The sequence below is a fragment of the Meleagris gallopavo genome, chromosome 19, assembly GCF_000146605.3.
Source record: "Meleagris gallopavo isolate NT-WF06-2002-E0010 breed Aviagen turkey brand Nicholas breeding stock chromosome 19, Turkey_5.1, whole genome shotgun sequence".
In the NCBI taxonomy this organism is placed as follows: Eukaryota; Metazoa; Chordata; class Aves; order Galliformes; family Phasianidae; genus Meleagris; species Meleagris gallopavo.
The window spans coordinates 6,020,549-6,045,562 of record NC_015029.2 but is presented as its reverse complement, the minus strand read 5'-3'; the positions used below and the strand labels follow the sequence as shown (position 1 = coordinate 6,045,562).

Below are 25,014 nucleotides of genomic sequence, written 5' to 3'. Positions count from 1 at the left end.
AAAAGGCTTAAGCCACTTAAAAGTCACATGGTTTGTTTCAAAGCAAGCAGGTCAATGTCATATCCACTGTTTCAAACTGCTTTGCTAGGAGAGAAGGACTTGGATGATGTCACTGTAGTCAGTCAGTGTGGGGCAGGTGAAGGTCTGGTGAGATTTTCAGGAGATCCAGTGGGGTTCAGTCTCAGCTGTTGGGCCTGTCAGCCAGCAGGACCAGCTGGGCATCAGCTGTGCTCCTAGGCCTTGCTTTCCTCCACTTTTACAGCCTGAGGTTTGATCGCTCCTGTGCGCACTGGTTTCATCTGGCTTGTGGAGGCTGTTTCTTGCAGCTTTACTGCTCCCAGATTGGCTTTATTTTCATCCACCCGTTGCTTTGCCTTTTGACATACAAAAAAGGAAGCATTAGAAAAAACACCGGTGACCATCATTCATGCAAGACATCAAATTTGCTCCAAAATTCATCTGTCTTATCTGTTCTGCCACCCTTCGCTGCCCTAAAACATCTTATGCAAAGGATATCAAATACCCCCACAAAAATTCAACATAAGCACCACAAGACATGCAATCCTCTAACTTTTCCTGACCTCTCATCACTGAGCATTACTCATGGGCTCAGTATAGCATCCACCCAGTCCACTCTCTTGTTTTTCCTGCAAGGAAAATAACTTCCACATACAGCTTAACTACGCTGTCACCCTCTCAAGTACAAGGAACAAGGGGGACACTATAGAAGAGCAGACACTACTGGGTGAGAGTACTGACATACACTACCTGTTGCACATAGTGTCCTTGCACAGAGCCCATACTAACTGCTGGTCCAGACTGTTTCCCATTTGGGCTGGCAGAGCTAGGCCTGGAAATCGAAGAGTCGACAACATTCATGGAGTAAATTCTACAACGGAACAAGAACCTTATTCATGTGTGAAAGAAAAAAAAGAAGCAGAAAGCAACAGTACAGAGCATGAGTCTGAACCTGTGAACTTCCCAGCCCAAAAGAAAACACATGGACTGCTTAGAAGAAGAAAAAGTATTGAAAAGTCTCAGGGAATCTTAGTGACCTGAAGGTTCTGAACGTTTGCATATTACTGCCTCTCATCTTGAGAAGATGAGACCATGCTGGAACTAGAACATTTACTCAGTTATTCCAATTTCCTACCTAAACGAAAAACACACAAAAACAGAATTCCAATTTGCCTTTATGATGCTGAACACAAATAGCTTCACACAATTCCCACAAGCACCAATGACCACATCAGAGACACACTGGTCCCTAACCAAGAATGAAAGCTATTAACATTTTTATATAAGTATTTGGACTATACTAAATGTATTTTACACATGAAAACCCAAGTGGATCTTACACAGGGATAACATATATGTACCATGTCACTGCAAATGGGGAACACTTCTTCCTCATTCTGACTACAGAGGCCAAATTTTATAAGTATTTACCTGTATGCATGTGGTGATGGTACAGACCCTCCGGAGGACATATTCTGTTTACCATCAGAAAAATGAAAGCCTTTCATTTCCATTTGGGAAGACTACAGAGGAAAACGAGCAAGAGCATGTATCATTTCTGCTTTCAGAGAAAGTCCGTTACTTTATATGAACACTTAAACTAAACTTCTGCCCTTCTACCCACGTGCCCATTAAAAGAAGAAACACTTTTCAGATGAAGAAAACTAGGGTTTAAAGTGAAGAGACCTGCTTGTGTTAAACTAACAAGCCAGTAGCACAAGCAAATACTAAACCTGCAAGTTAACTGCTGTGCTCTCTCAATCCTAGAATAGACAAATTTATGATACAAATCCATCAAACCAGACATGACATTAATATACCTACTCAAATGGAAAAGCTTCACAACAGTGTGAAATATCTGGGCAGTATTCCAACTGTGTCTGGAGCTCACCACCCCTCAAGCACTCTGGGGAAACCTGCGTAAACACGTAATAAAACTGGAGACTCCAAACTGGATCAAGGCAGGACATGGCTCCTCGGAAACAGAATGATGACCAGCAGTAAAACTTGAAAGACTGCTGGACTGTTCTTAGATAAGAAGGAAAGGGTTCCTTCATTTTAACACCAGTAATTGCCTTTGACATTTAAGGATCTCCAAGAAGTTAATCTCTCCATTAACAAGCAAGATCAAGGAGGAAAACTTCAGTTAATCCTCACCTCCCTGCTGGCAGCAAGAACTGACGGCTGTGATCCAGGAGGAAGAATTCTTCGGGGTGCTCCTACAGACAGGTTTTGCCCCTGAGGAAGCTGGATGGACTGTGGCAGAATCAGGGGCTGCTGGCCAGAGCCGTAGCGGGGCAGCGGAAGCTGGGAGCCAGGCACAGGCATCGTTAGCTGTGTGATAAGGACATGAGGTTAATTAAAGGCAGTAGCAGTGTTTATTGTGTTGGGTTGAGATGCTCTCTCCTAATATCCTGAAAGCACAGTACTGTACAGAGAATCTCAAAAATAGTGCAGTCTGGCACAGGGTAAATGCAAATTAATGTATCAGAGGAAATTTCACACTGAAAAGCATGTGCTGGTAGCATTGCTGACACCCTGCCAGCTGAGTTTTTAACACAGCATCAATTTAACGTAACTGCACTTTCCCCCTTGCATGGAACCTTCATCCAGTTTTTCAATCTTCCTCCTCGTCTCTGCAAGTGTGATTTTTCTCTTGATCCAACAGCAGTGTCAGACAGCTCTGACAGCAGACACAGTTTGCAGCTTTAATACCCAAGCCACAAAGTCTGTTCTGCTTTCATGCCAAAGCACTGCCAGAGAAAGCAATGGTTCTCTATTTTCTGCAATGAATTTCAAACTGATTATGGTAGTAATTAAAGAGTACTTACAAGAAGCAGCTCATGATTCAACAACCTCCTGCTTGTTCTGATTTATCTGGCAGTACTCATAACTGCTGGATTTGGGAGGTACCACGACCCCACTTTGGGATAAAAACAATAAAAACCTAAGGCTGAATTTACCCTGTTGGCTCTTGGAAGTAGTACTTTTAGGACAACTGTCCTATCAGAGCCTTCTACCTGGGAAGCACTGCAAGGTTTGATTCTGCACAAAATGTCTGTCTGGAGGGTGAGAACATTTCTCAATGTAAAAGGTCATTGCAGTAGGGACATACAAGTAATTAGCAAGACTCTCATTAAATACGGTGCTATATTTTTGAAGCAACAGCTCACAGAAGAGTCTCATGGAAAAATCTTTTACCTCTTTACAATGAGCTTAGCTCACACAAACATGATTTAACACAACCCCGTCTCAGAAACAAGTGATACTTCACACAAGAGTGCCTTGCAAGCCCTGCTCCTAACCTGTGTAAGCTGGGAGTCCATCATCTGGGAGGCTCCCATACCAGCTGCTTGGTTTATCTGGCCTTCATAAACCAGCGTCTGGCTTCCATTCAAGGGCTGATAGGGAGATCCAGACTGGGTTTTCACCACCTCCAAGGGCTGCATGCCTGGGAAGGCGGAATACGGAGGCTTTAGAGCAGTGCCTCCTGTCAGGACCATGGTGCTGGGCTGAGATAGACTGGGGTGCATATACACCTGAGACCTGGAGAAGAAAAAAGAGCTTAAGTTACGTAGAAAACCTTTGGAGACTATCAAAAGGTATCTGGCTTCCAATCAGCAAGCAGTTCTCAGCAATTCTGTCCTTGTGTTGCAAGAGTCTACAACAAAATGACAGTGTGTTCCATCCAAAGTTTGTATTAATAACTCTGCACAATATCCTCTGGATTAATAGTAAAGAGAGGACTCAATTTAGCAGAATTCTGCTTTGCAAAGCAGAAATAATGAATTAAAGATTCAACCAGCTCCAGTGCTAGCAATTTAAAAAAAAATATTTTTTTTTTTAACTTCATGTCTATATTTTTGAGGCCTGTAAGAACCATGTTGGTCACCTGCCCTCATTTAATGCAAAAAAAAAACCAAACCAAACAAAACCAAAAAAAAACCAAAACAAAACAAAACCAAAACCAACACAGTAGAGAATATGCTAATCCCATAGACACTCCAATTCTGAAGTGGATGTCTCATTCCTTCAATTCAAGTCAGCAGTTCTTGTGACCAAACACTCTCACTACTCCATTTACATCTGATTTTTAAGTTGAATCTTACTACTTTTTCCAACAAAGAGCAGGCATGTATTCTGTTCTTGCCTTGTAGCTTATATCTAACGACAATGTTATTTGATTTCCCCACGCTCAGCTCTCATCAAACCAACTCTTTAGCCTTCTCCCCAGAAAGAAGCCAAATCCAGTAAACTGTTGGCTCTGAATTTCTCATTAAGAAATTTGCTTTTCACCCCATAAACCTCCACCTTCTGCATAATACTTCCCAAGATACATCATATCCTTTAAGAATGCAGGCACTCCAACTGAATTTTTCAAGGACAGGCTTTGCCACTGTCGTGGAAGCAGCACACTATACAAAGCCTCATGTATCCTAATACGCTTGCTCTCCACTTTAATGCATTGTTATCAAAGGAAAGAAACAAGACGTCACCAGAGAGGGATGAGGAGATGAGTACAGAATACCTCATCAGTCAGCTTCACCCACAGCAACGAAAGGTTAAGGCCACAAGGAAATGAAAAATTGCAAAGTAGTTACCTGAAGGGCTGTATGGAGCTGTACATCTCCTGGGATTGAGAGACAGGCAGACCACCCCTCAGGCCAAGCTGAGCTTGGGCCTGCAAGGATGTGTGGAGAGAAATGGGAATCTGTTGAGCAGCAGCCGCCTATGGAAGAAATTGAGATGACTGAGAGGTACAAGAGCAACGAAAAGCTCTCCCAGGCTATTATAAAGCCATCAGTTTCCTCAACAAGTTAATGTGTCATGACAATGACCTACACTGCAGCTTTGCACAGCCCCTCCTATAACAGAGAAGCACACTGGCAGGGAAAGAGACTGCATAGGCACCTGAGAGAGAAGAGTGTTCCAAGAGGCACCTGACGGATACATTAGGGGACCAACATGCTCCACACACAGATCAGGCCCTTTATCAACACCAATAATTCAAGTTTACCTGCACTCCTATCCTGAGGAGGCTGGCTCTCCTCAATCCTATCAACACCCTATTTACTCAGTCTAATGAAATCTCCCATCAGTACTGATTGGCTGTAGAATGTACTGCAAGTCACAGACATATCCTGAGTTGGAAAGGACCCACATGGATCACTGAGTCCAACTCCTGGCTTCACACAGGACTACCTAAAAAACAAACAACATGTCTGAGGATGTTGTCCAAATGCTTTTTGAACTCTGTGCTGTGACCATGTGCCTGGGGAGCCTGTTCCAGGACCCAAACACCCTCCTAGTGAAGGATCTCTTCCTGAAACCCAATCTGAACTTCCCTGATACCTGATTTATCTCATTCTGTTCTGTTCTGGTCACTTCACCTCATGCAGATTTCTCTCTATACGTTTCACTTAAACCCAATTTTTTAAAAATAAAAATAAATAAATAATCTCTCCCTTTAATTTCACTAACCTCTAACACCCTTCTGGGAAGCAGCATTCAAGGAACTTTAATACCTTGGACTGTCAGAGAGATAAACATTGTTTCTTACACATCACCCTGAAGACCACTTGAAAAACCATTAGCTAATTACATGCCTCCCTTACTTGTTGGTAGCTTTGCTGCTGAGGTATCGTCTGAGGAACCAGGCGGGGCTGACTTGCAAATACATGGCCATCCAGATACAGGGGTGGAATATGGTTACCTAAATATCAGAGAAAAGAGGCTGTAATTCAAGGTACAGGCACAGCACCCTACAGAGACCTGCCAGCCCACCAAAACTAACAGCTCAGGAGCTGGCAATCTGTGCTCCAAATCCTTCCTCTATGCCAGAAACCTGCTCTGCAATCACCTCAGATTTGCAGTTAGGAGGGATAGAAAGGGCAAACAGGATACTTGAGACCTTCACATAAGCAGTCTAAAAGCCATTTTTACCCCGAGTGGCACCAAGAGGAATGCAGTATGCCATGCCTGTGCCTGCATATCTGAACATGGGATATTCAAGCAAAACAACGGAAGAATTTGTCAGGGTGGAAGTGGGGGAAAAAAAATGACCTAACTTGAAAATAATGTGTTTTCTAAACAGATTAGCTACAGTGGCTGACTCATTATCCATCCTTGAATTGAGAAATGAGAAGGACACTCGCTGCATGCAGGAGAGGTCCTTTGGGAATGAGACTCCAGGTACATTTCTTTTTTCCATTCCAGGCACTCTTGCTAACTATACGCATCATTGAACTTAACTGTGTTTAAGTTTTCCCTCCATAATTCAAGGATAGCAACACCTTCTCACCTACCAGAGTTATGCAAACTTTTGAACGTATTTTTTTGTTATGCACAAGGAGCAGAACGTGCTCAGAACATGCGATGTACGCAGAAGTTACAAATAGCAAAATGAGTAGAATGGTTGATGCTGATACTGGGATTATTGTCTCAGCCACAGGTTTTTTTTCCTTCCCTTCTATTCAACTGAGTACACAGTGAAGGGCAAGCAAGATCTACTGACACATAAAGAAGAGCCCCTACTCAGTTATAGCTAAGTCCAAAAGGAAAGTCAGCCTTGTGTTAAAATTATACTGGTAACACTCAAGAAATAGTCCCTCTTTCCTGAACTCTCCTTACAGATCTGTTAAATGCCAACCAGTCTTTCAATTTATATGGATGCTCTTCTCCACCAGAATCCATAGAGGATTCAGATATCAACCAGACAATGCAAATACTGCTGCCACAGTTTGCAGATACCTGGAATAGATGCAGAAGGTGCTACGGACGCCACAGGCATAGGAGGCATAGAAACTCCACCAAAAGAGCTGTAGCTGACACCGTTGGAAGCTCCAACACTGGAAGGAGGCTGGATGCCTGAGCCTGCACCTCCTGGAGAGTTCTGTTCTGGTAAACTAGGAGAGTTTTCCCAAGCCTTACGAGCAGACTCCATCTACGGAAATGAAGGGCGATAACTGCAGACAATTCAAACGTGGAGGATAATACTGAGGTCTAGAGCTGCTCATCTGTAAACTATTCGTTCAATCTAAATCCACTCTAGTCAGAGTAGAAAGCTAACAGGTCTCTGATCAAGGGGCTTCACATCCATTCCCAGTGGGTACGTATCCCTCACAAACACTCATCCCTTTGGGTATCTGACAAGTTGTTCTGGGGGTGGCAAGATGGGGTCTTTCTTTTTTGTTGGCTTTTTCTGTTGTTGTTTTTAAACATCAGGTGTCTAAGATCACTGGTGAGTCACCTTATCCAGTTATTGAGACAGTCACTAGTCAGAAAGCTCTTCCACACATTTATTTTATTTTTACAATTAATGAGGACTTCAGTATCCAGGACTGTTGGAATTCATCCCTCTTCATCCATGATAAATAGCAAATATACTTAACTTTTACAGGAAATAATTAAAGATTTAGCAGTGTCTAAAAGAACGAGAGAAAGACCACTCCACCCTCACTACTCTGGTCAAGCAGACAAAATACCCACTTTGAGGACAAGCACATTTGCTTACTTACCTTAAGAGTAAGCTCTGCAGTCGGGAAGGACATTGGGTTCAGGCCAATGCACCTCTGAAGGTGATGATCTCTTCGCAGAATGGGAATGGACTGCGTTAACCCTGCCTGAGGGGAGATTGGTGAATGGTGAATATTCAAGGACAAAATCAAGAGGTACTACAGTCTCAGTGGTAGCTACAGTAACTACACCTCAAAGGATTCAAGCCTCAGGAGCAGGAGTTAAGTACTGCATTGAACCGTTATCCACTCTGCTGATGGAATAAACAAAGCTTTGATGGTGTGCAACCACACTCTTTACATAGGGTTACGTCAATGTCCATTTAAATATCAACTGGAGTCAGTAACATAAATCTGCAGAAGACAAATTTGGGATCTCACCTGAATTTCACACAATAGCTGTTTCTGAAAGAGCGTTTCTCAAAAGAAAGACCCTTTAAGACAAGTCTCAAAAATTCTAACCGCCTACAAACTTGAAGACATTTCAAAAGCAGCCTTGTGAGTTTCTCACACTGCTGTCCACAGCTGAGTTGCAAGCTGGGCTTTCAGTGTGCTCACTCCTGCACATATAATAATGAAATACACAGATGGCTGGAACAAACTAGGAAACTTCTCAAAGAGCCTGGCTTAAGGTAACAGTTCTGTGTTGTGCTGTGGCAGATGAGATCTTCTGGGGAAGCAGCCAGTCTAGACCTAAAAACACCAGTATGCCCATCACATCCATTACCAGCACTCCTCTGTGTCTCAGGAGGAGGAGACTGGTCATTCCAGATCTGTAAAACCTCTTGGCTTTACAAAGGTCACTGAATGATAACAGACTAGCTCTCTGGATCACTCCTGAGCCAGTGATGCTCATTTTACCTCGAGGGCAACAGATTTCCATTATGGATCTTTGTCACGTGAGATGCCTGAACATTAAATGTGAAGTCAACTGCAGAGAAACATGCTTTCTCTGACTGGTAGCATCTGAGATTTAACCAAGGAAAGGATCAAATGATCAAAAGAAAAACAAGATACTTACATTACTGGCCAAGGCATCCTGCAATTTGGTGACAGGGTTAGCTGCAGTGCCAGAAGCAGAACCAGGTGGCAAGCTGAAGTCAGAGTCCTGAAGAAGTGGAACATACAACATTCAAATCCAGACCCAAGGGCTACCAGTTTGCTTCTCATGGTTAATGACTTTAGCCTGAATCATGACACTAGAAACTAAAGACTGTTCTTCAGTAAGCCTCACTGGAAGACAACATGGAGATGCTTCTCAGCACTCAGCAGCAGGCAATCCCCAGAGGCACAAAGGCTTAGAAGGCCACTACTTTGTCTGTCACATCTATCACCACCCCAGCAGGTCCCTGGGACACTACTTACAAAAGGATATTATGCATTTGGCCAACACATCTTGAGTACCTGGTTTGTGTCAATGAAATCTAAGGCAAATCCACAGTGTATACACTAGAAGCTTCCTCTAAACAATCCTGCTGCCTCAAACCACCTTTCACATCTCAACAAGCTCAAACCACCAAGAAGATAAAATTAAATTCAATCCTCACTTTAGGATTTACTCCAAATTCAATGGGTGGCACAGGAAGTACAGAATCCACGTGAATTTCCACCCCATTAACTGGGGGAATATTCCCTTCCAGCCGTTCCGTTCCCTCCGAACCCTTTCTGTTTTTCAGGGAGCGCTCGTTGCCGATTGGTCCAGGCTTGTGTTCCTTGTTCTGTCCTGAGCCTTGATCTGAATCCTTAACAAGAAAGCAGAGAGGCTGAGACAAAAAGACCAAATAACCCCATCTCAAGCCTTAAAAGTGCTATTAAGAACAAAAGAACCACTTCACAAGTTCTCTCACTATGTGCTCTGGCTTGGCTGCAAATCCAGATTACCTTTTTATCAGATTGCTTCTGCACTTGCTCCTTCTGGCAGTCAGGCTTTGGGTCCACCAGGCCAGCCCCATTCATCTCCTCTGGTTTGAGGGTGCCATATGGAGAACTGCGCTGAGAGGAGGTCGCGGAGGATTCCCGAGACTCCGCACTCAAGTCAATGCCACTATCCCCCTGGCTGCCTTTAAAACCCTGCTATGCAAAGCACGAAATGCGTTAAAGCCCCGGACTTTGACCCAAATCCACAAAGGAGGAAAAATACCCCAGAAAACAGCAAGACCATGTCCCCTTTTGAAACCACATTCTTGGTTAACTTCAGAGGAGTTGGTCTTGACCTGCAGCATTCCCTTGGCTACTGCTTCACTGCCACACAACCCTGAGACAGGCTAACCAAGGTATTAATCCTACTGTGGCTTCAGAATAAGGTGAAAGCAGCACACATGGCAAGTAGGCTAAGACTGCCGAACTTTTGTTTCTTGTGAACCAAACCAGACTTGAACTCTGGCCTCCACAGGTGAAACATTCTGAAACTTCCTCTGCCATCCCTGCATTAAGACTACAGCTACACACTGCTCACAGGAATGAGGCATAAAAAAAACCATTATCTACAGTATTTCACCTTCCTGGACAACAGGGATCGCTTCCAGTTAGGAGCACAACCCTAGAATACACCTACCGGACAGTTACTGCAGACTTACACCCACATCTTACTCTAAGCAACACTTGGCCCTCTAGGTTAGAGCAGCATGAAGCTCAAATCAGAACTGCAGAGTTCAGAATTGCACAAGCAGAGCTGACGGTCACTAAGCACAGATGGAGCAATGAGAAGCATAAGCCATCTATGTTAAAGTTTTACACACACGATACCTGAATGGCACGAGTTGCCACTTACCTCAGTGGAACTAGATTCAGTACCATTGAAGGTATTCACAGGCTTGCTCCAGGAATCGCTTCCAGGAGACTGAACTGAAAGAGCTGGAAGAAAACGCAGGGGTAGAGTTCAGTTGCTTTGAATAGAACTGCAAGCACATCTTGTGCACTGTGCACGTTGCTCAATAAACGTTTCATTTTCAGGTTTAAGAAGGATATTTTCACTACCTCAAAAAGTTATTGCTCCCCTATCAGCTGGGATGGGCAGAGAAGATAGGCTGCAGAGAGTTGAGGACAGACAGGAGGAAAGAAATTCTTCAGGAATGTGAGAACAATAGGAGAGACAGGGTAACAAGGAAGGCACTAGCTATTAAGTGCTAAAGGATAAGATAGAAGCAAAATAAGAAGGCAGCTGTAGTAGATCAGAGGCCAACAAGCCTAGAAAACGCTAGGACCTTAATCTTACAAAAAGGCCCAGGAAACAGATTGGGAGACTGATATGGCCAGCAACAGGAGATGGGTAGCTTAACGGTACAGTTTTGAACAGACAAGAACATGGAGGTGATTGCTTCCCTGTACTCAGTTCTGGTGAGGCTGCACCTCAAGTACTCTGTTCAGTTTTCGGCCTCTCACTACCATACAGACACCAAGGCCCTGGAGCACCACCACAGAAGGGCAACAAAGCTGGTGAGTGGTTTGGTTTACAAGGAACAGCAACTGAGGAAACTGGAATTGTTTAATTTGAAGGAGTCTCAGGGGAGACCTTACAGCTTTCTACAACTACCTGAAAGGAGGTTGTGGTGAGGTAGGGGCTGACCTCTGCTCCCATGTAACTAGCAACAGGACTAGAGGAATGGTCTCAAGTTGCACCAGGAGAGGTTCAGGTTGGATATGAGGAAAAATTTATTCTCAGAAGTGGTCAGGCATGCTGGAATGGGCTGCCTAGTGAGGTGGTAGAGTCACCATCCCCGAAGGTGTACAACAAATGTTTACATGTTGTACCAAGGAATATTGTTTATTGGGGAAATATTGGTTTTAGGTGGATGATTGGATCAGATGATACTGGAGGTATCACCTTAGTGAGTCTATGATTCACTATGAATGAAAGAAAGTTGTCTCCTCTTAAGTATGTACACCCTGCTTCTGTGAAACACTCCAAACCAAATACTCCCAAACTTACCTGGGCTGTTGCTCTCCCAGATTTCGGTGCCCAGGCTGTTTCCAGACACAGTTACATCACTTTGCTCCAAGCACAAGCTGTTCTGCTTCTTAGCAAATCGAGGAGGAATGCGAGATTGAAGAACACGGGCCTTAGCTGGTGCCTGAGATAGAAAAAGCACAGGCTGTTAGACACATCACTGATCTGGATTAATAAAGCCTGTTCCTGGCAGGTTTAATCCAGGATTTCAAAGTGCCAACGACACACAGAATCACAGAGTTGTAGGAGTTGGGATGGACCTCTAGAGATCATCAAATCCAACCATGAAAAGCCCCTAACTCATGTAAGAGTTGTGTTTCACAAGTGAAAAAATGCTGTGACTTTTTTTTTCCCCCAGCTTTAGGGACAGTTGCAGCTCAAGCAAAGCAGAATTGTCAGTATAATCAGACTTGCTTTGTTTAATTCCTCTTCTTCACTCCATGAAACCAGATCAGAAGCTAGAGCCTAACACAGTATAAATCCTACTTTGGACAACTGTGTATTTTTCCACTTACACAAATGCTTTCCAGGGACTTATTCCTGTGACAACAGTTTAAAAAACATGTCAGTTCAGATTTTTTCTACCTCCTACTCCTTACCTGAGCAGCCTGCTCCTTCTTTCTTCTCTCCTCTTCCAGCAAACGACGTTGTTTTTTAGTAAGAACTTCAATGAAGCCTTCACCCGCCATAGATCCCACTTCATTCTCTTCTGCTGCGTTTGGTGCCCGATTATCAATGATGGTACCTAAATAAAGTGCATATGGGTTAAAAAAAAAAGAAGTGTACGCATATGAAGCTTTGTAATTGCTCTCATTTAGAGGACATTCTAAATAGGACCCACTTGCTACAAACAAATAAGCAGGTTTAGTCAGCAGCACTGCAGCTATGCTTTGAAAACTAAGCCACAGTCGCCTCTTGACATCAGCTAGTCATGTTACCCTCCAAGACTTTGCTCTCCTTTGTCTCACGGTGAGCACGCTCCAGCTGAGGCTGTTTGGAAACATGTTAAATCAGGTCACTTCAGGTGTATTATCAATGGAAACAAATCTCACACCTCTCCAGGACAAAGTAGGCACAACTGCCTTTAGAAAACATCCATGAACTTTGGGCATAAAGCTTCAGTTCCACTAACAGCAAAAAAGCAAAGAGGAGTGAGTGATCTTGTGTGGACCCAGGAGTTGGATTCTATGGTCCTCATGGGCCCCTTCCAACTCAGAACATTCTGATACTATTAATGCCAATATTTTCAGAGCTACATATTTCTTGCCTGCTTGCCAGAAGGTCAGAATCCAGATTCTCCACTTTAGATGCTCTTTTCCCTCGTGCTGTGAAAAGATTTTGGGGCTTGAAATGTAATATTGTAGATCAAAACACAGAACAGCCTCATTTCTCTCTAGAACCAAACTTTCTGTGGCAGAAACATCTAAGAGGCTGAGCCAGATCTGGCTGAAAGTTTGGGTTTTAATTTTATTTGCCTTCCACGACGCTCCTACTTAGAAACTCTGGAATGTTCTTGCTCAAGCAAATCTAACTTGATATTTAAAGTTACAGCGGGTTGAACTAGCCAGGCTTGAAGCAAGCCACAGTCTGTTAAAGGTTAAAACAAAAAGAGACAACACTACTCACTTCCATAATTCAGTTCAAATTGTGACAATGTCTCTCCCTTTTCGCTTGCTCTCTGCACAGTGGACTTTGGCTCCTTCTCTGACTTTTTACCCGGCCCTTCAGCACTCTCTGAGTTAGCAAGAGAGGCTCTATCCAGGCTGTAAATGGAGTGGCTGCTCCCACCACTGGTGTTGCCAAGGCCTCCTCCTTCTTCAGTAGATCTACAAGGTAAGAAGAGAAAGGAATCAGGTTTGTCCCTAGAAGATAAAAAGTAGCAAGAAAAAAAACCACACGGGTTGTATTTTCCTTACCAGGTTTCTAATCACACCTCATCCTTCCCCACTGTTTGCTCAATAGAAGACGACATTAATTGTGAGCACACAGTCCATTATAAGACTACCAGGTAAGTGGGTTGGAAACAGAACAATACCTGAACTCATGAGTCAACCAACAGGCTGCTCCTGCAACAAAGCCAATATCCTAGCTTGTCCCTCCAGGGAGGCTTTGTGCTTCTGAATCAGTGTCTCATACCCTCCTATGAACAAGAACTAGCTCCCCTGTTCTTCTCTGCAATTGGTACACATTCCTGGTCAAGTATAAAGCGAGAGGAAGGGAGGCAGATGGAGGGAAGACAGCAATACTGAGCCCCCGCCCCCCCCCCAAAAAAATAACTAAAAAATAAAAATGAAAATAAAAAAATCATTTTGTCCCACTTTCTTTCCCTGTTTCTCAAGAGCTGGTAGAGATAGGTTACAAGATGGCAGATCACAAAGAACAAGTTGCCTATTTATCAGCATTTTAAGCTCAGTATGATGAAGCTTCACAAGAAGCTCTATCTCCTCCTCTTATTAAAGAACATTAAAAAGCAGCCATCAAAGCAGCTCAGAAGCAAGGTACAGCTAACTCAGCATCCTCTACTCAGTGCTGGTGAATCATGAGATTCTTCAGAAGACACTTTGGAGAAAATACTTAAATCTTTAGTGTCAAGAGTTACCTTACAGTACACACAGGAGGAACTCCTCCTGTCATCTTAGAAACACACAGCACTGCCTTACCACTCTTAGACCCTGCTAAGGTCTAAGAAAATATTTGCTCAGGCAAATATATACACATTAAGCTTGAATAAATAAGTAGGGCTGGAAATCACCCGCATTAGACTGAAAGAGATACAGGCAACAGCCCCCCACTCACAGGCCAGCCCTTCTCCACGGACCTGTTGTCCACATACCAGATGACAGACATTCGCACATGAGAAAGCAACTTTACCTTTTACTTTTTATGAGTGCTCCACTCTGCTGGCTCTCATATCGAGAAGTTGCTCCTACAGTCCTGACAGACTGCTCCACATATCCTGCTGGCTCAGCCTTGCGGTTCTGCCTGTCCACCAGTGGCCTCTGGCTTGAGAAGCTCCTCTTTGCTAGTTCTCTCTTCTCTCCCAAGCCGCCACTCCCGAGGCCACTCTCCAGCTGGCCCTCACTCTCTGAAACTCCATCTCGCCTCTCTCGACGCTCACTGAAGTCACTGCTTTCAGATGCTGTCTCCCACTCCTCGTTGGCATGGTCTGAGGAGTTTTGGTAGGATAGCTCAGGAGACCGCCTGCCTGAGATGCTGCTCTTCTCTGTGGTGCTCAGCTTGGGCCGTCCTGGCCACTGGCTGGGCAGCAGGTTGGGGCCTCCCTCATCAGGGTTCCACTGACCAACCGATTCTCGTTCTTGCCGGAGGCGCCTGAAGCGTGGAGGCTTGTCTTGACGAGGGGGACGCCGCCTCCTGAATGGCCTGTTCTCTATGTTCTCCTGATCTGCTAAGTAATCCTCCTGGAAGAAGTGCCTCTTGTCATCCAGATGGCTCTCATCAAAAACCCGGCTAGAGAAAGAATCCACGTGTTTGTAAGAATCCTGAACGTAGTCTCTGTCAGACTGTTGGCGGCTCCCAAAAGCATCTGATGGAGAGCTGTGGCTGTACTCCTGCCACCCCGCTCCCCCACTCCTGCCTTGCCACTGTGTTGGCTCCTTGCCCATGAAACCTCTTCGCCCATAGCCAGAATTGCTTAGCCTTGGTGGCAGTGACCTCCCAAAAGCTCTTGGGGCCCTCATCTTAGGGTCAAGACTGGTGTGATCATCTGAATAGATTTTGTTGGACCTCCAAGACTCTTTGAAGTCTCCCTTCTTCGAATCACTGTCCTCTCTGTCCAGCACAGAGCCATCATTGCTGTTCTCTGAGCCCCTCTGACGGCGACGTTTGGGGAGTTCCTCATATTCTGACCCTTCACTATGCGTCTCACTTGCAATCCGTCTCCTTGGCTTGCCCCTGGGGAAGTCCTCTGGCTGGTTGAACTCCCGGAGCCCTCGCCCTCGGCTGCTCCGCTGGTTGTTATAGACTCCCCGACTGCTCACAACAGCGCCTCGCCCCCTAAAAGTGAATTCTCTGAAACCTCTCCCTCGCCCACGCCCTTGACCTCTTCCACCAAAGGCTTGTTCTTCATCAATGAAGATCCAGTTATTTCTCTTTGTGGGAGGAAGATCACTGGACTCTCTGGAGAGCTTGTTCTCCCAGGTTCTTTCTGGTTTATCTTCCTCCTCCTCCTCCTCCTCGTCTTCTTGTGACTTCTCAGCCTCTCGGGCAAGGCTGGCTTGGGAAGAGCCTTTGTCATCCAACAGGTAACGTGCGGAGTTCAGTAAGGCCGCAGAATCGTCTGATTCGGTTTCCACTTTCTGAACAGCCACCTTCTCCTTCAGATGGCGTGAGGTGTCCTCTCCCTCCAGTTTGACCTTCTCCATCTCTTTTTCCTTCTCCTCCACCTTCAGGGCTTTCAGGACTGGCTTTTTGATTGGGCCAGATCGCCGTGTCCTCCCAATTTGCTCCTGCTGTTGAGCACCTGTGCTTCGGTTTTCAGGGGCCCACTCTGCTGTCTCTTCAGCAGGCTGTTTGGAATTAGCTCCTTCTTTCTTCCACGGGTCAGCAGTGAATGACTGCTCATTTCTGGGAACTTCTTCAGTAACCTCCGCTGCAGTCTCTGAAGGTTTCTGATGGTGGCTGATATCCCAGCCATTATATTCAGATTTCTTCTCTGCTTGGATAAAATCAGGCTCTAGAGGTGAACATCTCAAGTTTGCATGGCGGTTGCTGGAAGGACATGTTTCCTGCACACTCTCCTGATGTTGAAATAAGAGATCTTGGCCTAGCCTCTGAGAAGACAGGCAGCTGTCAAAGTCTCCTTGGGCCTTCTTGTCAAAAGCATTCAAGTATTCCTCCCCTCTTTCCTCAAAGAGATCTCGCTGAGCATTCAGATTCTCTGGCCTTCCAGGAGAGGAAGAGTAAGAACTGCCATTTCTATGAAGGAAACAACAAACATAAAACAGTCAGTTAATGCAAAGCACAGCATGCACCCAAGGGCCCAAGCTGAGCACAAGAGGTACAAAAAAATAAATTAGGTTTTGTTCTACATCATGAGACAATGAGCCTTTAAGTAGCAGATCTGCCCTGCATTCTGGTATGGCCCCAGGCTGTACTATCTGGTTTGTCAAATCAACGGATGATAAAGAAAGCAGTTCCTATGATGGGCAGCAAACTTAAGAAATAAAGGGAAATGCAGCCCTCAGCAAGTAACTGAATTCAGAAGTCCATTAGAATTAGGAGACAAACTAGAAATGACAAGAATTTCTGACTCACCATTTTTAGTACCTATCCATGTAAATGACAAGCAACTTCTACTGAACAGGCAGCCCCACAAAGTTCCAAGCTGGTCAGTCTGGACTAACATCAGCCAGAAAAACTGAGTTAAGTCAGCCTGTAAACATCTTCACAACATAAAAACTCAGCAACATAAGGTGCCACCAGATCAGCACCCTGGCCTGTTTGACATCTTTTAGGTTAACTCTAAGCCTGCTTTTCAGTATGAAATGGCCTCTTGTGACAGTATGGCCTCCCACCATAGCACATGTGAGGATGGGGGAGATCTGCACTCACCTGGCATGCAGCCCCTCCATGGTCATGTTGTCAGACTGCTTTTGATGCGACAGGGAGTACCCTTTGCTCTGCAGAGATGCATAGCTCTCCTGGCCCCATACTGGCATAGGGTCCATGGGAGCAGCCTTCCTTTCCACCTGACCTGCCTGACAGTTCTGATCTTCAGATCGACAGCTGTTCCCACCGATGGATTCCTGCTGAATCATGGGCTTCATAATTCCTGGTCATGACAGAGTTTGTATTGTTAACACTACAGTCTCACTGTCAGGAAGAATTAACAATCTAACGCTAGCTTGATTCTTCCCCTTCCTCCTGGACTGCAGGTGACTGCAGCCATGGAAACCTTTCTGCAGAGAGAAGCCTGCACTTGGATATACACAACTGGGAAATATACCTGGAATGACATAGCAAGTGACACAGCTTTCAGAAACCAGCTTGCTCACTACACAGCATCACATTCTTGGCAGTAAGCAGGTGCATGAAAACAAGACACAGACTCAAGGGAGTAATTTATACACCCTAGTGTTTATATTCATATCTCTGAAGATCACTAGCAAGATAAGCTCTGTGCTTCTAGCACCTTCCCAGAACTACAGATTTTCCCACTACATTTGGCAATCATTCCCAAACTGATCCTCCTCTTCTAAAGGGGAAGATCTACCTTTATACCTTCTACGGCTCCACAGCTGCTAAGGAAGATATCCCAGTGCAGTGCAGGAGATGGACAGGCAACACGCTCTCCCTTCTAACTTCCTTTGTTTCACCAGTAGTCCTCATCGCAACTGACTTTCTTATCCCTGGAGGTTTACTGCAGCCAGCCAGACAGGATAAGAAGTCTGGGCTGAGATGAGACAGATGAAGCACAGCACGTGAAGAGAGCCACAACTACCTCAACAGGTCATCCTCCCCCATGACCAGAAACCACCTGAAATACCAGTCCTGAGGACGCAGAGCACCTGGGCACTTGCAGAAGCTTTAAGACTGTTACACGATCCTCACATTCTAAAATCTGGAAAACCAGTTCCCAAAGTCTTAGGTCTGAGAGCAGCTTTCCAGACACTGGACCAAGTCAACTGCTATGATAAAGGGAAACACTAAGAATATTTCACCTGAAGGGTGAAGGGCTGAAGGGTAGAAATCCACAGGAGTGCGACTCTGAGCCATGCGAGGGTCCATGTAAGAGGGCATCATCATCCAGCGAGGGTCGAAGCCAAGCATCTGGGGGTGTGGTGGGTAGAACGTTCGATGGGAATGAGATGGGGGAGGATAGACTTGCTGCTGCTGCCAGTGCTGCATCTTGTACAGCTGCTCCTGTAGGGAAGAAGAATGGGCCGTTTGATATCAACTGTCATGGTGCAAGAAACCACACCTGCAACCTGACCAGACCAAAGAAAATGCATTCATTGTGTAAGAGGCTCAAAAACAATTCAGAGAGGAAGGTAGAGCAGTTACAGGCAATTCACCACAAACTGAAAATGCAGCAAGTGCTGTTTTTCTTAAACTACCTAGGACATAATAAATGCAGCCAAGAGATCAGGTTATCACTATGAGCCCTGCATAGTCAAATGGAAGAGATCAGCTTCAAGACAGGAGTTCATATTTTTCTCAGCATTTCCATAAGATATAGGACAGTTTCCTGTCAAACATCATTACTGAAGTAAATACTTCAGAAGGCGTTGCTCCTTGAAGGAAATGCCACTGTAAGTTATTTAGTGTGTGTGCATAATAGTCCTATTCATGTTAGCCAAACACATTAGATAAGAACATTCTAAGTTCAATTAGGAGAGCTGTTAATATTTCACAGTATTTCCTGTGCATCCTCTGGAGATGGACTGACACCCCTGGGTTGTTTTCCATTTCCCATGCGGCCAGTTTACCTTCCTTTAGATGAGGAGTGTTATGATGTTAATTTGACTCAACGTTTAACTACTGCCTAAGGTCCAAGAAGAACCTGCATTTGAAAGGAACTCTGTGTACTGAAGAAAGTTTTCAAAATATAAACAGCTCTAATTAACAGGAAATACACCTGTTTACTTGTCAGGCTTGTCACCACGCTTTCCTTACTGAGCTTACAGTATCCAATACAGTAATTGTTTACAAAAAAGGCAATCCCCAATACAGAGCAAGAGGCAAACTTATATCTGAAGCTGAAAGTCATTATGGCTGGAGAGAAAAATAAGATAAACACAAAAATTAAGTTCCTACTCTTCCAGGATCCTGGGTAAAGTATTTCATAAAAGCACTGATAACATTAACTTTTTCCTTTCATGAAACCACTGTCACAAAAGCAGCAATGCAAACCACCCAAAATATGAACTGCCTCATACATACTAACAGCACAAAGAGTGGGAGAAAATACAATGAAAATTTAATGTTCTTCCAGTAACAATGACCTGAGGTATTAGCAGTGCAACAGCAAAGACATCCAATTATTTCAGCTTCAGAGCATCTCTTAAAAAGAGTAACACCAGCAACATTTGCTGCTGCATATTTGATTCATGAAAATGTCACAGGGAATAGCCATGAGAGTAATTAAGCTTCAAAGCAAAAGTCAAATCTTCACCTCTTCGCTAAGGTTTGAAATATGATATTATCAACACTGCTGCAAATGGTTATTCTATCAAGATTGACAATTAATTCTGTGTTATCACAAGCCTGAGTACTGCTGCTGCCCTGAGAGAGGCTCGCTGCAGCAGGGAGAGCAGGACAGCACACATGACATATAAAGTACTGTAAAGCTGAGAAAGAGATAAGTCACATGAAGCCATTCAGACTGGTTTCTCAGTGCCCAGAAAGAACTGTCAATGAAACAAAACAGAAACAAACACATACTTGTGATAGAAAGAAAATAATGATCAACAAGAGCCTCACAGGAAAAAAAAAAAAAAAAGTCAAGTAGAAAATTAGAGCAGATGTAAAAAGAAATCACCTCCCTCTGCAAAGGCACGAGGAAGTGGAACAAGAAGCATAACACTTTATACCATTCACATTCAGTCTGGAAGCAAAGTTCAAATCACCTGTCAACTTAAGCAGTTTGACCCTGGCAGGTGAAAGGCTACCCATACCAAACAGGGTAAGCATACACCAAATATAATATCAAGAGCAAATGGCTGGTCCCCAGATAAATCAGCCTCCTTCCCCTTAGCCTGCATAATCAGCACCGTGTCACTGTAGCAGTGCTGAAGAGCACCAGCTTCTATCCTGTGCCATGGAACAAGAACAGGTGTTCACCAGGTTTACTACCAGCCAAAAAGTGTTAGATACTTTGCTGGATCTTTAAGTACCAACACAACCACTGCTGCTTTTTGACCCTGGACACAGAAAGGTGAAAGTCTCTGGCTTTCAGTATATGCACGCATTTGCAAACCAGAGCTCTGCTACACACCACACAGTCCTAAAATGTCACACTGTCAGGAGATGCAGAGACAACAGTGCCAGACAAGTCGACATTTCTGACAGCAGCGTCTACTTTTCTCCCAGGCAAGTGATAAACCTGGCCCGCCCACACCTCTCCCCAGACACAGAAAGCTGTTAGCACAACAGCTCCAGCACAAGGCAAAAAAAATCATGTAATCCACGTAGAGAGCCCTTTCACGCATGTTACACAGTCAACATCTGTGATCAAGAACAGGGAAAAATGCTGGAGGAGAACCAGCAGTTGTCACCTTCCAGCCCAAGGATCGGTTGGTTACCTAACACTGACGGCACTGAAAATCAGGCAGACAACTGTTATACAGGGATCCAAAGAAGTGGGGAAGGAGTATCACACCTATTACCTGCTGCTGTTGCCTCTGGAATCGTGGGGGAAGAGACTTCTGGTATTTGCTGAATTCCTGTGCTGGGGATGGAGCTTCTCTGAGCTCCTCCTCACTGCTGCTTTGGGGTGCTGCTGGGGCAGGAGTCTCCTCTTCCAGATAGCCAGAGACATCCTGTGTGTGAAGCTCAGGAGTTGCTGGAGAGAGGAAAATAAGCCTCGATGAGTCCTGCCCATGATACAGCTTGTGTGTTCATCACCAGAGCAAAATATACCAAACTGCAGGCACGCCCTGGTTGTGTTATGTGGTTGAACTTTATTACAGTCACATGTAGCACCTCACAGTCTGTGATCTGCCCTGACAGTTCTTGTTTTAGTGATAGATTTTGAGATCCCCCTCTGCTATCAACCTTCTGCTTCAGCACAGTGGAACAAAGTCCATTTGCTCTGCTGCTACTCAAATTTGTCAGCACTTCCCAATAAAATGATTTTGTGATCAGAGGCCTCATCACAAATAGCATCATCCAACCATGAGAAGTCTAGGAGGCCCATTCCAACAAGGTCTCTGATAGCACAGCTAATTGAGTATGGTTAAAATAACCAAAGAAGTTTGTGCTTGTTTTAATAGTTAGGTTACTTTTTTTTTTTTCCTCCTCTCCCCTCAAGTGAACCCTAATCATCAATCCAAAATCTCCATAAAATATGTGAGGCAGCTCATCTCTTAGGCACCATCCCCAAATGCTCCCTCTCCCAGGAGCTCCCTCACAATTCAAGGGGAAAAAAAAAAAAAATCAGCACAATAGAAAGAAAACCAGTTTTTACAAGGCAGGTAATGCTTCTGTACCTCTACGGAAAGCGTGACCATTCTCTTGCACGGCACTTTTCTCTGTGTTTGGGGGTCGCAGGTCTTCAGTCTCTGTGTGTTTTTGGGTCTCCCCACTCTTCTGAGCCAGTTTGCATTTCTGATCAAGTTGCTTCAGCTTGGCAGCACAGGCTGCCAGACGCTCCTCCCTGGCTCGCCGCTCTTCCTCCTCCCGTCGCTTCCTGGCTCGTTCAACAGCCTCAGAGATCTCAGAGTGCACAAACTTCTGTCTCAGTGGTACTTTTTCTTCTTTATCTTCAAGGGACTGCTGTCTGAGAGCACTTCCCTGTGAGGGCTTCTGCCGAAGGAAAAACATTTCTCAGTAAGCATGACTCAAATGTATCCTCTACCTTGAGCTCTGCATCCTATGATGAGAAAAATCCCCTCTTCCCAGCTGTCACCTTTCTCTGTCCTCACGCACACAAATCCCCTTTCAAGTGAGGAGTTACTGCTATCTTCTTCAGTATCTCCATTTTTTGTCTGACAACCCCACTGCTTGGGACCAGCTTCAATTTTCTCTTGCTAGTGGCAGTGCAGTACAAATAAGCAAAGAATTGAGAAATTCATCAACATGCCATTCTCAGTACAGTGTCTGGGAGGTCTTTTAAGGACAGCGATGTCGCATCCCCTAGCTCAGCAGAACAAGCCACCCACATGAACTCAAACTACCTGGTATTCAGAAGAAGAGTTCCAGCCATTGATCTTCCTTGGAGGCTGCTGTGAATCCTGCACTTTCCGGACTGACCGGGACAAACCAACTGAGTCGCTCCAGTTTTTTCCTTCCTCCAAGGTGTGTTTGACATCTGCACTGTCTGCAGAGCTCATAGACAACTGCCGCTGCCTTCTGGGATCCCAGCTGTTCCTGTCATAAAAAAAAAACAGATTTGCTATTACATTTGCAACTTGCCTCAAAAAGCACTTGCAGACTTACTCATCAAGCAGCAATGACAACTGATTGTAACAGAAACAAAGGATCTAAACAAAACAAACACCAGTCCAAGCAATGGGCTTTTCCTCCTAAAGTGCTTTAGGAGTTACATCACTGCTGCGCAGGTTGATAAAGGTGGGACACTTGGCACTTAGCTCCATGACCCATGCACACCCTTGAGGTCCACTCAAAGACAGGCACGTGGAGTCAACAAAAATCACAGTTTAAGGCAGGTGGAAAAAAAAAAATAAAGAAAATCAACCTCATGGATGCGGATGCAGTCAGTTCTTACCACTTCTGCCGTCCATCTTTAAGAGATTCTTCTTCTTCCTCATCTTCACTAAACTTCAATTTCTCAGAGTAATCCACTTCATCATGAATGCCTGAGAAGGCAGAATTGGAAAAGGGGCATGTCAGAGGAAAAAAAATAGTTCCTGCCTCAAAAAGCTCATGCCCTTTCTGGCACTGAAATAGATGCTATTTTGAAAACTAAATGTCCAGCGCAGATTCTGGAAATCATATGATTACCAAGAACTCACACTGCTAAACAGCAGGTTGGTCCCAAAAGAGAAGCAGTGAAGAGCTTGGAGAAGAAGACTGCAAGTAAAGAGTCAGCCATCAAACTAGACTGCATAACTACATACTGCCGTAACTGAAAAGATGGGACTAACTCTTCATTGCTCTTATATCCTACTGCTGCTTGGTGTTTTCAGCTTTTAGGAGTCTTCAGATCCAGTTCCTATAGTGCTGCAATGGAAGGATCAGAAGGATCCATTGTGTCATCATGTACACCAAGAGCACCTTCACAACTGCACTGACCATCCTTTCCTTCCCCTCATCCATTCTACAATTGTGAAATAGAGCCACTAGAACTTTTTGGCAATTCCATGCTGCAGGGAGGAGCAATTACTTTGCTTTACCTGCTAAGTCATTGTTTGAAGCTAAAGGACAGAGGTACTTTACCTGCCCATCCATCATCCGCATCATTATCTAGTTCATCCAACCCCTTCAGGTTCTCTGCGTTGATAATGGTGGGTCGAGGTGCTCTCTCTACCAGCTGCCGAAGTGGACGTGCTGGGCGAGACAGGCCAAGCCTGTTCTCTTTTCTACAGGGAGATGCAAAAATATTGGTTAGACTTAAAGGAACATGTAGTTGACTTTGTAACAGTGAATCAGTCATTTTCTACTAATCATATAGAAGGAATCTGAGTATCTCTCCCTGTTCAGCAAAACTTCTCTTCACTGTCTACATGGTACTCACTTCCTAGGGCTGCAAACCTTCCAGACCACAATCACACACACCTACTTTACACATCTACCTGCTCCTGAGGCACAGAGTGCTCAGTGTCCTGCAACATTTCAGTTGCTGCTGTAGTTAGAACAAAGCTCTGACCGCTTGGGTAAAAATCAGGCATTTTCTCTGGCTACCTACAACTTCACCCACACAACAAGCATTAAGGCTTGTGTCACACACCAAACCAGCCTCTCAAGTGGGACAGTCGTGGCAACCTTACCCATCCTGGTCATTCATCTGGTATTGTCTGAAAGGGACACGGGGCTCAAGCCGAAGCTGAGGAACAGGGAAAGACCCTCGGTCCAATGTTGCAGGGGTCTCAGATGGCTGTTGTGGACACATCTGGAACAAGACAAAGCAGAAGAGCCTGTATTTTCACTGCCACAAGCAGGTTTACCCAGATTACACACAGACACAGCAGTTGCAACTATGCAAAATTAAACAAATATTTAATGTCTAGCTGGCTAACAGATACGTTACCTCTCCAGCTCTAGAAAAGCAGGAACTTTTCCTTGGGATTAGCAATGCTATGGCAGTTTCATTTCTCCCTAGAGCACATAAGTGCTACACTGTTCTAACTTGGAAGGGTAAACATACAATAGGGAAACCTAAAAATAGACGAAGGATCCCTGAGCAATTTCCAGGAACCAACTGAGAGGAGAGTCTAGAGAAATGCTATCTTAGCCGACTTTCTCAACACGCATACATATTATGAGAAGCAAAGATATAACAGGGCTTTGTGAGAAGTGCAACTTACAAAAGCAGGTAGCATGTCATGGTACGTAGGTGGCTGGTAGACATTTCCCATGAACTGCGAAGCCCCTTTGCGGACAGGCTGAGCTGGGCGGAGAGACGGCTCCTTAGGATCGCTGGCACTCACTGAGGAGGGGGCTCCGTCTCCAGTGCTGGAGGTCTTGCTGCCCAGCTCAGCAGGGGAGGCGGTCAGAGATGTGGCAGAGGTTATGTTCCTCCCACCGCCCTCCCTCCAACTTGTGACATCTGGAAAGGAGGTAACAATTATGTTAACGTTTGTGAATGTAGTCACTTCAGTAGAAACACAACACTGAAATACTCTGGTCAAGACCTAATTACACTTGAGAATGTAGAAAAACATCAGGGACCAAGGA

The 25,014-nt window shown here is 44.7% G+C and overlaps 1 protein-coding gene across 6 annotated transcripts in view; it reads right to left on the bottom strand.

The window, feature by feature from the left end:
- Positions 1-6: 6 nt before the first annotated feature.
- Positions 7-25,014, bottom strand: part of PRRC2B (proline rich coiled-coil 2B) — a 43,092-nt gene continuing 18,084 nt past the window's right edge. Inside the window, exons 7-32 of one of the 6 annotated variants that reach the window (XM_010720908.3) lie at positions 24,645-24,886; positions 24,108-24,229; positions 23,557-23,699; positions 22,886-22,976; positions 22,335-22,527; positions 21,648-21,963; positions 20,826-21,001; positions 18,159-18,360; positions 17,050-17,269; positions 14,350-16,413; positions 13,105-13,304; positions 12,078-12,223; positions 11,461-11,602; positions 10,303-10,385; positions 9,414-9,605; positions 9,080-9,274; positions 8,554-8,640; positions 7,536-7,640; positions 6,769-6,961; positions 5,634-5,731; positions 4,620-4,747; positions 3,324-3,564; positions 2,176-2,352; positions 1,450-1,541; positions 769-889; positions 7-374 (exon numbers count right to left, since the gene is read on the bottom strand). In XM_010720908.3, coding sequence (XP_010719210.1) covers positions 234-374; positions 769-889; positions 1,450-1,541; positions 2,176-2,352; positions 3,324-3,564; positions 4,620-4,747; positions 5,634-5,731; positions 6,769-6,961; positions 7,536-7,640; positions 8,554-8,640; positions 9,080-9,274; positions 9,414-9,605; positions 10,303-10,385; positions 11,461-11,602; positions 12,078-12,223; positions 13,105-13,304; positions 14,350-16,413; positions 17,050-17,269; positions 18,159-18,360; positions 20,826-21,001; positions 21,648-21,963; positions 22,335-22,527; positions 22,886-22,976; positions 23,557-23,699; positions 24,108-24,229; positions 24,645-24,886 — 6,110 coding nt within the window. In that variant the 3' untranslated portion in view covers positions 7-233. The other 5 variants (XM_031556204.1, XM_031556203.1, XM_010720912.3 and 2 more) reach the window with 5 other exon arrangements.